At 57.5% G+C, this 13,421-nt stretch overlaps 1 protein-coding gene and 1 long non-coding RNA gene across 3 annotated transcripts; both read right to left on the minus strand.

Annotated features, from left to right (window-relative positions):
• Positions 1–2,417: 2,417 nt before the first annotated feature.
• GINS2 (GINS complex subunit 2) lies at positions 2,418–6,459 on the minus strand. The gene is made up of 5 exons (XM_005528156.3): positions 6,238–6,459; positions 5,378–5,492; positions 4,607–4,706; positions 3,413–3,539; positions 2,418–2,984 (listed from the first exon to the last, which is right to left on the minus strand). The coding sequence occupies exons 1-5, from the start codon at positions 6,325–6,327 to the stop codon at positions 2,859–2,861; spliced, it is 558 nt and encodes a 185-aa protein (XP_005528213.1). The 5' UTR covers positions 6,328–6,459; the 3' UTR covers positions 2,418–2,858.
• Positions 6,460–8,805: 2,346 nt separating this feature from the next.
• LOC148183120 (uncharacterized) lies at positions 8,806–12,248 on the minus strand. Of its 2 annotated transcripts, XR_015773782.1 has the most exons (3): positions 11,960–12,248; positions 10,500–10,588; positions 8,806–9,180 (listed from the first exon to the last, which is right to left on the minus strand). It is a non-coding gene; the product is annotated as an uncharacterized LOC148183120 (long non-coding RNA). The 2 variants fall into 2 exon arrangements; XR_015773781.1 differs by lacking the exon at positions 11,960–12,248 and having other exon boundaries at positions 10,500–10,854.
• Positions 12,249–13,421: the final 1,173 nt, after the last annotated feature.

Below are 13,421 nucleotides of genomic sequence, written 5' to 3' on the forward strand. Positions count from 1 at the left end.
ATTTTTACCCTTTTTCTTTGCTTTCTGGGGCTTTTTCTGCTCCAGCTGGGTCGTCGTGGGTGTCACGGTGCCGGGTGGTGTCTGAGCTTTGCCCAGGCTCCGTCTGCCAAAGGAAAAATCCCAAGGAATTGCGCTGAGAGGGCGGAGGGTTGAGGGGTGGGTGGCACTGGGGTGTCCTTGTCCACCCCAAAAAAATACCAAGACAATCAGAGCGGCTCTAAGGCAGTTTGGGCACGGGGAGAGGGGGTCCTGTGGGATCTCTTGGTGGCACTTTGGGGACAATCCATGGGGGGCTGTGCCCGCAGGCGGGCAGGGATGTCCTGGTGCCACCAGGGTCAGGCTCGGTGCCATTTTTGAGCCATTGCTAAAAAGCAGCGCGTGCCCCTCTTCCCCTCCTCCGGGGAAACCTTTTTATTTGATTGTTATTTTTAAATTATTTATTAGAAATTGTTTTTAATTCGCCACGAGACCAGCTCACATCTCCGGGAAAAGGTGACCTCTGCTTCCTGCTTTAAATTCCCTGGTTGCACTGGCAAAGGAAAGCATTAACCCCCCCCTACAGCCCCCCTGCTCCCTGCTCTCTCATTGGCTTCACCAAATAAAAAACGCTGGGCAAGATTAAAAAGCAAAATGCCCTTGTGACAGAAATTAGTTTAATCTTTTTTAAATCCCCAATTGCCTCGCCAGCCTCTGGCCTCGCCGCTGCCAACTCCAGGCTTCGAAGGGAATTTTAACACGGCAAAATTCGCTCCTTGCTCTGCTCCTTTCCCTTCCTGTGTGCCCTGGCAGAGGGAGGGGGAAGAAGGCAGGGATGGAAAACCATTGGCAATTTATCCCTCGCCGTGCTGAGGAGCCTGGCTGGGATGCAGCCTGGCTTTGTAGCAGCTCCTGTGCTGACTTTCCCTCCTCACCAGCCTGGATTCAGGGGTTTTGGGCTAATTTTCCCCCTGCCCCAGGGTTGTGGCGAGCATTTGTGTCTGTGCAGAATTGCTGGACAGCTGTGCCAGAGCCTGGGAGGGCTGGGAGGAAGGAGAGGAAAGCAAAACCTGCTGGGGGCAGGCTGGATGCTGTGAAAGAAAACAAAAAAAAACCCCAAAAAAGGAGAAAAACCCAACCCTAAACATGTTCAAAGTGTACTATGTTGGAATTAATTGTAATGTAATATATTATTTGTTGAATGTAGTAATTAGGTATTTATGAATATATTGCTGTAAATCCTCAAAACATTCCCAAAAAAAAAACCCAAAATAAACTCTTCCACAACGACAGCAAGGAATCCTTTCTCCGTGGGGAGCGCATCCCCAGCCCTGCTCCGAGCATTCCCGGCAGCTCCTGCCGTCATTCCTGCCATCCTTCCCGCTGTGCCATCCCTTGGGGCACAGCCCAGGCTGGCAGGGCACAGATGGCAGCGGGAGCCCGGCCCAGATGCTCAGGGAAGGGCAGCACTGCCAGCCTGGCACCCTCGGGCACCGGGAATAATTACAGCTGCCATCAGCACAGCCCTGCTCCGGCTGGATCCAGCCCTGGATCGTGCCTGGATCCAGCCTGGATCCTGCCTTGATCCCATCTAGATCCTGCCTTGATCCTGCTCTGGATCCAGCCTGAATCATGCCTGGATCCTGTCCTGGATCTTGCCTTGATCCCATCTAGATCCTGCCTTGATCCTGCCTTGGATCCTGCCTTGATCCTGCCCTGGATCCAGCCTGATTCATGCCTGGATCCTGTCCTGGATCCTGCCTTGATCCCAGCTGGATCCTGTCCTGGATCCTGCCTGATTCATGCCTGGATCCTGCCTGGATCCCAGCTGGATCCTGCCTGGATCCTGTCCAAATTCTGCCCTAGATCCTGCCTTGATCCCAGCTAGATCCAGCCTTGATCCTGCCCTGGATTCAGCCTGGATCCTGCCTAGATCCAGCCTTGATCCTGTCCTGGATCCTGCCTTGATCCTGGCTGGATCCTGCCCTGGATCATGCCTGGATCCTGTCCAAATTCTGCCCTAGATCCTGCCTAGATCCAGCCTGAATCATGCCTGGATCCTGCCTTGATCCCAGCTAGATCCAGCCTTGATCCTGCCCCGGATTCAGCCTGGATCCTGCCTTGATCCCAGCTAGATCCAGCCTTGATCCTGCCCTGGATTCAGCCTGGATCCTGCCTAGATCCTGCCTTGATCCCACCTCAATCCTGCCTGGATTCTGCCTTGATCCAGCCTGGCTCCCGCCCTTTCCTGTCGCTCTGCCGCAGGGAAACAGGGCCAGAGCCAAAGGAGGGAGCTGCAGGATTTTCCAAGCATTGTTTGTGACACAGCCCAGGATTAATTTGATGCCGTTCTTCAGCTGCAATTATTTTTTTTTTTTATTATCTTTATTTTTTTTTTTTTTACAGACAGTTTCAGATTAAAACCCCAAATATTACAAAAACAAAGATGGATGACATTCTGCTATTTCCCCACAGCCTGGTATCTGAGAGGGAAAACCATTTTCTTTTGTCCTTCTCCAAAGAGCAGATGGATCTGCTTCCCAGCTGATCTCCCCAGCAGACACCTCATTGCCAGCACATCTTCCCTTTTTTTTTTTTCCTTTTTTTTTTTTTTTTTTCCCCCAAGGCTCTAAGAAAATCCACGGAAGCACCGCCTCGAAATTTATGGCTTTCAAGGCAGCGTGTGGCCTGTGCTGCCCTCAGAAGTTCCCTCGCTGAAGTACAACCCGAGAGATCCGCCCAGCGAGTCACCGCCCGCACCAAGGGATGCTCCGGCAGCTCCGGAGCGATTCCCAGCCGGCCCCGAGGGGAATGTGGGGCCGGGAGGTCCCTGCAGGGAGGTGGGAGCTGGCCAGATGAAGCAGCTCTTTCCCAGCTCCCTGTCAGAAATCCTGGGAGTGGGAGCTCTCGCCAGGCTGGAGGTTAGTCCGGAGCTTGTACATGTGATCCAAGGCTTGGGTAAGGAAAGTCCCGGTGCTGTTGATCTCCATCAGGGTTAAGTTATCCAGCTAAAAGGGGAGAGAACAGGATCTGGGAAGACAAGGTAGTCGGGAAGCAGCTCACAGCCCACAGCTCCCTTTGGTGACACCCCAAGGGACTGACCCAGCTGCCAGCCCTGGTCAAGAGAAGCACCCCAGCACCTCCTCAAGAGCATTCCCCATTCCTGGAAGTGTTCAAGGACAGGCTGGATGAGGCCTGGAGCTGCCTGCTCTAGTAGAAGGTGTGGAATGAGACCTTTAGGAGCCAACCCAAACCATTCCACGACTGCTTCCCGCAAGGAGCTGTCCCTGCCCCACGAGGTTCAACACACACACAGCTCCAGCTCCCACAACCCAGGACGAGCATGCCCCAAGCCAGCCTTTTCCCAGCAGCTCATCCCTCATCCCTCAGCACCCCGGGGCAGCTGGATCCCTGCTGGGATGAGGTCCTGGCACACCTTGGCATGAGCCTCCTGCTGCCGCACGAAGCTGTCGGCGGACAGGCGCAGCTTGGCCATGCGCGTGTCCCACGTGTCCTTCACCAGCGTCCGGATCTCGTCCGCTCTGGGGATGTTGTCAGAGGCACTGGGACAGGGGAAGGAAAGGCAGGCTCAGAGGGGTGTGTGGTTATGTCACCATCGAGTGGTTTATGTCACTGACTGCTGCTGTCACCATCTCACCCCTCCCCGAGGTGCTTGCAGGGCGGTTTGCTAAAAACCTGTGACTTCATATGAAAATCCTCTCTGCTCCTCGTCCTGCTGGGATTTCTGGGATGGTTTCTTTCTCCAGGAATGCCTGGCTTCAATGCAGCAGCTGGTTGTCACTAGAATCCTTCTGCTCTTTAATTGCCCAGCTGGTACGAGGTGCACAGAGGGCTCCAAATCTGGCCAAAGTCACGGCCAGCCGGGGAATCCAAGGGCTCAGGCACGATGAAATCCCCGGCTTGGGGCTCCATCAGGGAGAATTAAGCTGGAAAGGCTGGATGGGATGTGCCACATCACCCCATTAAGGCCATTCAGAGCTGCCAGAAGGAGCTGGGAGACGCGATGGATGCGCACAGACAGAGCTGTCGGGGCTGCTGGAGCGTGCTGGGAAGGAGCAGCACGCCAGGAGCCTCCTCTCCAGAGGAAAAGCCAGAGCTGGAATGCCCACCCTGCTTAATCGAGGGCTTAAAAAGTCAGCAGAGCCCTCGCTGAGACAAATACCAGCCAGCACATTTTACAAGTGAAATGCCTCAGCAGGCAGGAGCTCAGGCTCGGAATATCCCCGGCCTCCTGCTTCCCAGGCTGAGGGGAGAGGAGCTTTCCTCCTGAAGGAGAGCCAAGGAAGAAGCCTGGAGGCTTGAGGCTGCTGAACAGATTGCAGCCGTGGAACGTGTTGCGGATCCTCCAGGCCTCCACGCTGAGCTGCTGCTCAATAAAGCGGCACAGCCCCAATTACGAGGCCACGGAACAAACGATCCCCAAGTTCCTGAGAGGCAGAGTTACCATGAGGGAAGCGCTGCCGCGAAATCTTGGCAGGCTGAGGGATAAAGCTCCCTCAACTCTCCCTTTCCCCACCGCCCTCCGGGGCTGCTGCCAAGCAAAGCTTGAAAAATCGTCCGTGCTCGCACGAAGTGGGGTGGAAAATGGCCCGGCTCAGCTCCTACTCACTAGTTCAGCAGCAGCTTGGTGAGTTCCATGTAGTAGGGACTGGGCATCGGAGTGAAGGTGTCCTCTTTCCGCTCCTGATCCCGGATTTCCTCCAGTTTCCCTAAAATACAACCAGGGATGCTCAGGTTTTGCCTGGCCTCCAGTGCTCCAGCCGTGGTTTTCCCCCTCCCCAGGAAAAGCCACGTTGTTTCTGTAGGATCAGCTCAGTGTCCAAGCCTCCAAAGATGTGAGGGCATGAAAAGGCTCCTGTGAGGAGGCACAGGGGACACGGACACCTCCAAAGTCTCCCTCCTCACAGAGATTTTCCCAGGGAATTTGTGACAGGATGAGAGGAAACAGCCTTGAGTTTTGCCAGGGGAGGTTCAGCTTGGACATCAGAAGGAATTCCTGGACTGGAAGGGTGATTAAACACTGGAAGGGGCAGCCCAGGGAGGTTTGGGCTCCCCATCCCTGGAGGTGCCCAAGCAATGGCTGGATGTGGCACTCAGTGCTCTGGGCACAAGTTGGACTTGATAAGGTTGGAGGTCTTTTCCAACCTAAAAATTCTGGCATTCTGTGATCCAAAGTCCCTAAAGCTTTTTCTGACCAAGCCTCACCACCCTCAGAGTAAATAAAGGATTCCTGTGGTGGAAGGTGAGATCCTTCTCTCTCAGTTCTTTTGTGTTTTTGAATTAAGCTCCCCACCAATGGTGAAAAACTGATTATTTTGAATTTCATGTTTCCACTGCACCCACTGAAGGCCAGAGCTGAAGTCAGAGCCTCCATCCTCACCAACATCCATCCATTCTGGGGGAATGAGCCGACACTTCTGCCTCTGCTTCAGATTAATGGCCAACCACACAGGCACCTCCACTGGCAAACCAGGATTGAAGGGGCCCAGATCTCCCTGGAAAACAAATTAAGGATGAGAGGCAGGCAACAACCAGAGCTTGGACTGCACAGAACTTGTCAGCTAATGTGGTGAGAGTTTCCAGAGGATTTGGAAAAGCCTGACTCAAACACTTGATCCTGCATTTCCTCCTCTCACATCCCAGAATTCTTGCTTTCAGACTTTCCCTTATCTCCCTCGAGAAGGAATAACCAATTCCTTTTTCCAGTTTCCAGTGCATTTGCTATTTCAAGGTGTTTCACAGGAGTTACAGCCACACATTCCATCTCCCTGGACACGCAGTCTCTGGGGTCACCCTGAGGGCTCCCCGGGTTCTGGCCAGCACCAGGACTGCCGGACACTCCCAGCCAGGACTCAGGGGCTGCACAAACCCCAAAAAACGTGGGGGACAGCACAGCCCCCTCCCAATCCTCCTGGGGGGCTGCACTGCCTCTTCTCCCAACCCGGTTCCCCCCCGTGCCTGTCGTTCCCCATTCCCTTCATCCCTCCATCCCAAATCCATCCCGACCCTTCCCCAGCTCCTTTCCCTGATCCCCCCCAACTCCCGCACCTCAATCCCAATCCCTTAAACCCAATTCCCAGACCTAATCCCCCGTTCCTGCCCCCAAGACCCACCCAGCCCCTCCCCTGTCCCATAAGCCCCCCCAGATGGTTCTCGGTCACCCCAAGCGGTGCTTTGGGGTTCCAGTCCCTGTCCCTGCCCAGCCCTCCGGAGCCCCCAGCCCAGGCCGGGCCCGCCGACCCCGATCAGGTGAATCCGGTCGAGGCTGAAGTTGGGCACGATCGTCACCAGCTCCTTCTCGGCCAGGAACTCCACCTCGGCCGGTTCCATGGGCCCGCGGGAGCCGAACCGGGATCGCACCGGGATCGCACCGGGATCAGACCGGGACCGGACCGGGATCAGACCGGGATCGGACTGAGATCAGACCGGGACCGGACCAGGATCGCACCAGGATTGCACCGGGATCGCACCGGGATCGGACCGGGATCGGACCGGGACCGGACCGGGATCAGACCGGGACCGGACCGGGATCGCACCGGGATCAGACCGGGACCGGACCAGGATCGCACCGGGACTGCACCGGGATCGTACCGGGATCGGACCGGGATCAGACCGGGACCGGACCGGGATCGCACCGGGACCGGGCGGGGCCGAGCACGCCGCGCGCCCTCGCTCCCTATTGGCTGAGCAGCCCCCAGGCCCCGCCCGCCTCTCCCCGCTCCCGCCCGCCTCTCCCCGCTCCCGCCGCGTTTTCGCGGTCTCCGTGAGGAGGCGGGGCCTGTCTCGGCGCGGCGCGCGCTGATTGGCTTTCCCCTACTGCTGCCGTGGCGCATGCCTCTCTGATTGGCTGTTCTGCGCGCGGCGCGCTCCGGCCCCGGCCCCGCGGGGGCAGGCCCGGATGGAGCACGGGGACCAATCGCGGCGCTCCCCGCGAGCGCTCGGCCAATCAGCGCTCGGCACTTGTTGCCGGGGCGCCGCGGGAGTGGCGGAGCCCGCGCTGCCGTCCCCTGGCGGCCGGGAGCGGCAGCGCCCCGCGGGTCCCCGCGACCGCCGGGGCTGTGCTGGGGGACACGGGATGTGGGACGGTGACCCTGGGCTGTGCCCAGGCCCCAGAAGCCGCCATCCTGTGCACGGACTAGCAGCAGCATCCATCTCTCTGTCTGTTCAGTGGCCCCTGTGCAGGCACTCATGCTCAGACACCTGACACACCCACCTGTCCCTTCCATCCATCCATCCATCCATCCATCCATCATCCATCCATCCATCCATCCATCCATCCATCCATCCATCCATCCATCCATCCATCCATCCATCCATCCATCCATCATCCATCCATCATCCATCCATCCATCCATCCATCATCCATCCATCCATCCATCATCCATCATCCATCATCCATCCATCCATCCATCCATCATCCATCCATCCATCATCCATCCATCATCCATCCATCCATCCATCATCCATCCATCCATCCATCCATCCATCCATCCATCCATCCATCATCCATCCATCCATCCATCCATCATCCATCCATCATCCATCCATCCATCCATCCATCCATCATCCATCCATCCATCCATCCATCCATCCATCCATCCATCCATCCATCCATCCATCCATCCATCCATCCATCATCCATCATCCATCCATCATCCATCCATCATCCATCCATCATCCATCCATCCATCCATCCATCCATCATCCATCCATCATCCATCCATCCATCATCCATCCATCCATCCATCATCCATCCATCATCCATCATCCATCCATCCATCATCCATCCATCCATCATCCATCCATCATCCATCCATCATCCATCATCCATCCATCCATCATCCATCCATCCATCATCCATCCATCATCCATCCATCATCCATCCATCATCCATCCATCATCCATCCATCATCCATCCATCCATCATCCATCCATCCATCCATCATCCATCCATCATCCATCCATCATCCATCCATCCATCCATCCATCCATCCATCCATCCATCCATCATCCATCCATCCATCCATCCATCATCCATCATCCATCCATCATCCATCCATCCATGGTTACATCATCCATCCATCCATCATCCATCCATCCATCCGTCCCCCTCCCCACACCCCGCTCAGCCAAGTGGTTTCTGGATGATTTGGGGGGGCTGCATCCCATTTACAAGTCCCCATGGATTTCCACACACCCCCTCCCCCCCCCCCCCCCGCCAGACAAATCCACCTCTCCCCAGTCCCTCTTCCAAACCACCTCGGGCTCAGCCCTGGGACCACTCACGGAGCAACCTCGACCCTTGGGATGAGCGTTTCCCCCAGCCTGGGGTGGGAGCCAAGCCTTGGGGACCCCCAACCCACCCCCACCACGAGGAGGGTCCTCAAGCCCCCGTTCCCGGAGCAGTCCCCGGTGCCGCCGGCACGTGCTGGGTGCTCCAGGAGCGTCTCCCTCACGCTACGCCTCCCCTCGCGTGTCTTTTGCCATCTGCTGCTGTCATTAAAAAATTAAATTTCCATCTGCTTTCACACTCCCGCCTCTCCCGCCGGCTCCGGGTGCCGCCGCTCTCCGGGAAGCGTCGCCCCCGGCTCCCTCCCGGGATGCGGCCGATCCGGCGGGATGCAGGTGACGCCGCCGAGTTCATTTTCCCGGTGCTGTTTGCTGAAATGGATTCTTCAATCCCTGCTGGGGAGGTGGGGGCCGCACTTTCGGCCACCCACGGGCCGGAGAGCGGCTCCGGGGGGGTGTGCTGGGGTGTTTTGTGGGGCACAACCCACACCCCATGCGCTGACACAGCCGAACGGGGGGTGCGGAGCCGAAGGGGTTTTATTCATCGTGGGGGGATCCCCCTCCCCGGCGCTGTTAGGAAAAGCGACAAACCCCAGTCCCTGGCGTCCAAACCCCCCGTGTGTCCCTGGGAGCGGCAGCCGCACCCTGGAGGCTGTGGCTCCATCCCGACGGAGCGGGGCCAGGTCCTGGCGGCCTGGCTGTCCCCCCGTGTCCCCTCTCAGCACTGGCTGAAGGGTGCCGGGCCCTCCCCGCGCCGCCCCTCGCGGGACAGCGCCGTGCCCGTGGGCGTGGGAGGTGTGACGATGATGGAGGGCACGTGTAGGTGCTTCTGTCCCGAGGATGCTCTCGGGGCGCCGTCGCTGCCGTTCCCGCTGCTCACACACATCTTCAAGCCTGGGGAAATTTGGGGGGATGAAAGGAGATTCAGGCACCGGGCTACAGCATCGCCCAGCTCCCCGCCCTCCTTGGCATCGGCTCTTTACGAGCCACCGGAGAATCCACAGCGTCCTCACATCCCCTCCCTTAGATCCACCTTGGATTTTGGGGGGGTTCACAGGTGGATCCCTCCCTCTCACTCCCACCTGCCCTGCCCAGCCCCCCTGAGGGGAGCAGATCGCTTTAATCTGCTTTTTTAATCAGGAGAAAAGCCCCGTGCAGCACAGGCAGCATCCAGGGAGGTTTCAGCTCTTCCCAAGCAGGAAAATGCCCGGAGGGGACAGACACTGATATTTTTAATCTCTTTTTAATTAAGGATAAAGCCCTGCCTTATGTAAGGGAGCTGGAAAAGGGGGAGGGTCTTTTCTTTTATTCCAGACTCCAAGATCGTCAGAGGGGTCTGGAAGCATGGAGGAATATTTTGGGGCTCTGTCCTGGATTTGGGGCAGGATTGGGATGCCCTGGCTGCTTGCTTCCCCTCTTCAGTTATCCCCTGTTGGATGGGGGGGATTGTGAGACCCCAAACCCACCCGACCACTCCCTCCCAACATCCCTGATGCGGAGAGGAGGCAAAGCTCATTTTTGGGTGATGCATCTGTGCCCATCACAACCAGAATCCCACAGAATCTGGGCTTGGGAAAAGCCAGGGAAGAGGCAGCCCTGCACCCTAGAGAGGGATCCTCATTAAGCCCCATCCCTAACGACCCCAAGGGCGATTACCAGGAGTCAGAGGGATGCAGAGCTAATGGGAGATGCGATATCCAGCCTTCGCCCTGCGAGCCCAGCAGCATTAAAAGCTCCCACTTTGCCTCTGTGCAGACATCCCTGACGCCATTCCCAGCCTAAATCCATTAAGAAAATTAAAGTTGGGGAAGAAGCTCCTGGTTGGAGCATCCCTGGGGAGAGTGGAGCAGTGAGGGATGCTTGGGGTCAGCCTGGAGGCCGGGAGCTGAGCTCTGAGCTGACCCCTCCATCCCATCCACCTGTCCCTGAGCAGCGCCTTCCTGCCTCCAGGGAAACCCACCTGATTTCATGAGGGCTGCCCATGGATTCTCCAGTGGAAAGGGTGTAGGACAAGCACAGGACTGGGAAAATAAGGCTGGGAAAATCCTCTTTGGGATGATCCAGGTGCAACAGGTCACCCGTGGGCCTTCAGAAATTCCACCGCATTCCCAAACTCCACCGATCCCGCCCACACCTAAATCTGCTCCAGGTACAACCATCCCTCAGATGCCTTCAGAGAGCAGCTGCACCCCAAACCCCCACCCCAAACTCACCTTTCAGGCAGGATAACTTGAGCCCCATGTTTTCATCCTCTCAGCGGGATCCAGCTCTCCAGCTCCGCCGCCGGCCCTCGCCGCTGGCGCTGGGAAAGAGAGGTGAGGGTTGAGGGAAGCGATGCTGGGAGGGAGGAAGGAGCAGGAGCTAAAAGCTCACATCTCTCCATGCATGTCTGTGTCTACAGGAGCCCGGGCACCACAGGAAACGCAGCTGCTCGCTCGCAAAACCACGAGTGATGTCACGGCACTCCAGTGACTCAATCTGCTCCGATGAGGTTCAGGAAGAACTTTTTAGGGGGGGTGGAGAAGGAGCCTGGTGCTGGCTGAGGGGGTCCCATCCCAGCTTCTCCACTCCTGGAGTCCAGGCTGAAAATATTTTGGGATGAGAAGGTTGTGAGCAGGAGGAATTGGGTTGGTTTTAGGTTGGTTCTTGCAGAGAAAATCCCTAGTCCACACAAGGGAAACAGAGGGATGTTCCCAGCACTGCCTCCCTCGGGCTGAGACGGGATGCACTGCTGGAATTCACATCACCCTGCTCCTCTTGGACATCCCTGATGTCTCGAGAGCTTTTGGATGGATGATTCCCACTGTGGGACATCGTTTTTTCAAGATGCTGGAATTTTTTTCTGCGAAAGAAGTTCCTTTATTGGGAAATCTTCACTCCTCCTCCCACAGCTGCTGGGAAAAGCTTATTGGGATGAGGGTCAGTGACTCATTTTGGCTCTTCCAAGCTCTGGGCCACACAAAGAGCCAAGGAAAGCCTCTGCTCCCCCTGCCTGACCTCTGCATTTCCAAGAAGCCCTGAGGCGGCTCGGCAGCAGCCAGCAAGGGGAAGTGAAAATTTGCTCTCTCTGCTTTTAATTCTGTATTTTTATCAGTTCTCCAGGGGCAGCCTGAGCTGTGACCACCTCCTCAGGGCTGGAGAGTGGAGTCCTCCCCAGGCACTCTCTTTGCAGCTCTCCTGGAGGCTGCCCAAATATAAAGAAATCTGTTTTGAGGGAAATCCTGTGGGTTTTGGCACCTGCTGGTGGCTCACACCACTCAGGGAGAGAGGAGAGTCACTCTAGGGACACCCAGCTCCGTGCACGGGGGGTCTGATCCTCTGGGATCTGATCCTCTGGGATCACCCCCTGTAGCCAAACCCTTGCAGGACACAGCAGCCCCCTCCTCACGGCTGAGGGCCAGATTCCAGCTCCAGAATTTGGGCAGAGAATTCCCCCCTGTGAGCATTCCAGCGGGATTCCCGGTGCTCGCTGCTCCAACTTCGCTGCCGTGTGCCAGCACCAGGCCAAAGAAATGTTTGCATCCCGACGAGTTCACGCTCCAAAAACCCCCAGACGCTCATGGCAGGCGTCACTGGAGCGGGGACCGAGCCGCCGGGGCACGGGGGACACTCACAGGGTGCGCTGGGAAGAGGAAAAAGGGACCAAGCCGGGGCTCCGAGGGGTGGCACTTACCCGGTGCGCGGAGGGGCGATGCCCGCGGTCGCATCCCACCTCGCAGCGCTCCTGGATGCCGGAGGCTGGCAGCGGGGATGCCCTCAGCAGCAGGGCTGCAGGAGGTGCCAGCCGGCCGGCTTTGGGTTTGGCGAGCTCGGCTGGGAACCTGGCTAATGAGGTTAGCGGAGCCCCGGCTCCTCCCAGCCAACCTCCGAGCCCAGCCGTGCCCGGCAGAGCTCTTGGGTGATGAGGAAACGCTGCTTTCCTCTCACCCCGCTGCACAAGCCAGTCCAGAGCCGACAGAGAGAGAGGAAGGAGTGCCCTGAGCTGGAGGCAAAGCCCTCGGGCATCCAACATCCCTACAAGCAGCCTGAGGGCTACCAAGTGCCCTGCGAGGGCCAGCGAGTGTGCACACCCAGCTCTGGCAATACCCATCGGCATCCCTGAGGTCCTGATGTCAAGAGACATCAACCTCTGGGAGCAGCTCCACCTTGGGCAGCTTCCAGGGAGGATCTTTTCCCCTTCCCAGCCCCAAACCCAGCCTGGCAGCGGGAAGAGCAGCAGGAGGCAGCGGGTTCCTCACCATTCCCAGGATGAGCGCTCCGGGTCGGGTCCCACCCCGCTGGGAGGATGCCCGAGAGAAGGCTGAGCCTCCGGAGCAGCCGCCTTCGCCTGCATTAGCAGCAGCCAGAGGCTTTTCCATGTTCCCCCTCCTCCGCAATTAAGAGGCTCCTTTTCAGGCGGTTCCAATGCAGGGCGCCGGCCCGCGGGGAACGCCGGCCGCACATTAAACACCCCCGGGCTGCGGGAGGCAGGGGAGGGGAGGAAAACTTGGAACTTCAGCCAGGCATCGGGAGAGAAGCGATCCCAGGAGTTTGGGAGGTCTCCGATGGGATCAGAGCCCCACCAAGCCTGGCTGGGCTGGGCACGAGGGGCGGCAGGGAGAGGAAACGGGTGGTTGTGCTCCGCTTTCTGCTGGTTTGGTCCTGCCATGTCTGATGAAAATCAGAAATCTGGGGAGAGCTGATTTCCTTCCCGATCTGACTCCTCCGATTTGTCAAACAACTGAGTTATTGCGGAGCTCCAGGAGCAGGGAGGGGGGCACAGGGGCAAGGCTGCAGCTCCAGCTGCAGGCACAGTCCAGGGCAGAGGCTGCAACCCACAGCTCCTTTTTCCCCCCCGGAAAACAGACAAATTAATTGGTTTATGTGGACTTTTTTCCCTGTTCAGCTGTAAAGTCTAAGAGTTAGAGACGAGCCCTGAAACAGAGCCTGGCAAACTTGATCTTTCAAGATCCCATCCCAAACCCAGAGCTCGCAGCATCCCACGGAGCCAAGGATTGCTCCCTGGCAGCACAAATCCAGTCAGAGCAGCACAAATCCTGCCTCCACCTTGAGCTATTTTACTGCCTGTCTTCAAAACTACCTGTGTGCTGCTGCTGGGTGAGAACAAACAGCCCCAAACCCACTAGGGCTGGAAT

Source organism: Pseudopodoces humilis, chromosome 14 (genome assembly GCF_049639895.1).
Source record: "Pseudopodoces humilis isolate 2021_Gansu_Grassland_sample_001 chromosome 14, ASM4963989v1, whole genome shotgun sequence".
In the NCBI taxonomy this organism is placed as follows: domain Eukaryota; kingdom Metazoa; phylum Chordata; class Aves; order Passeriformes; family Paridae; genus Pseudopodoces; species Pseudopodoces humilis.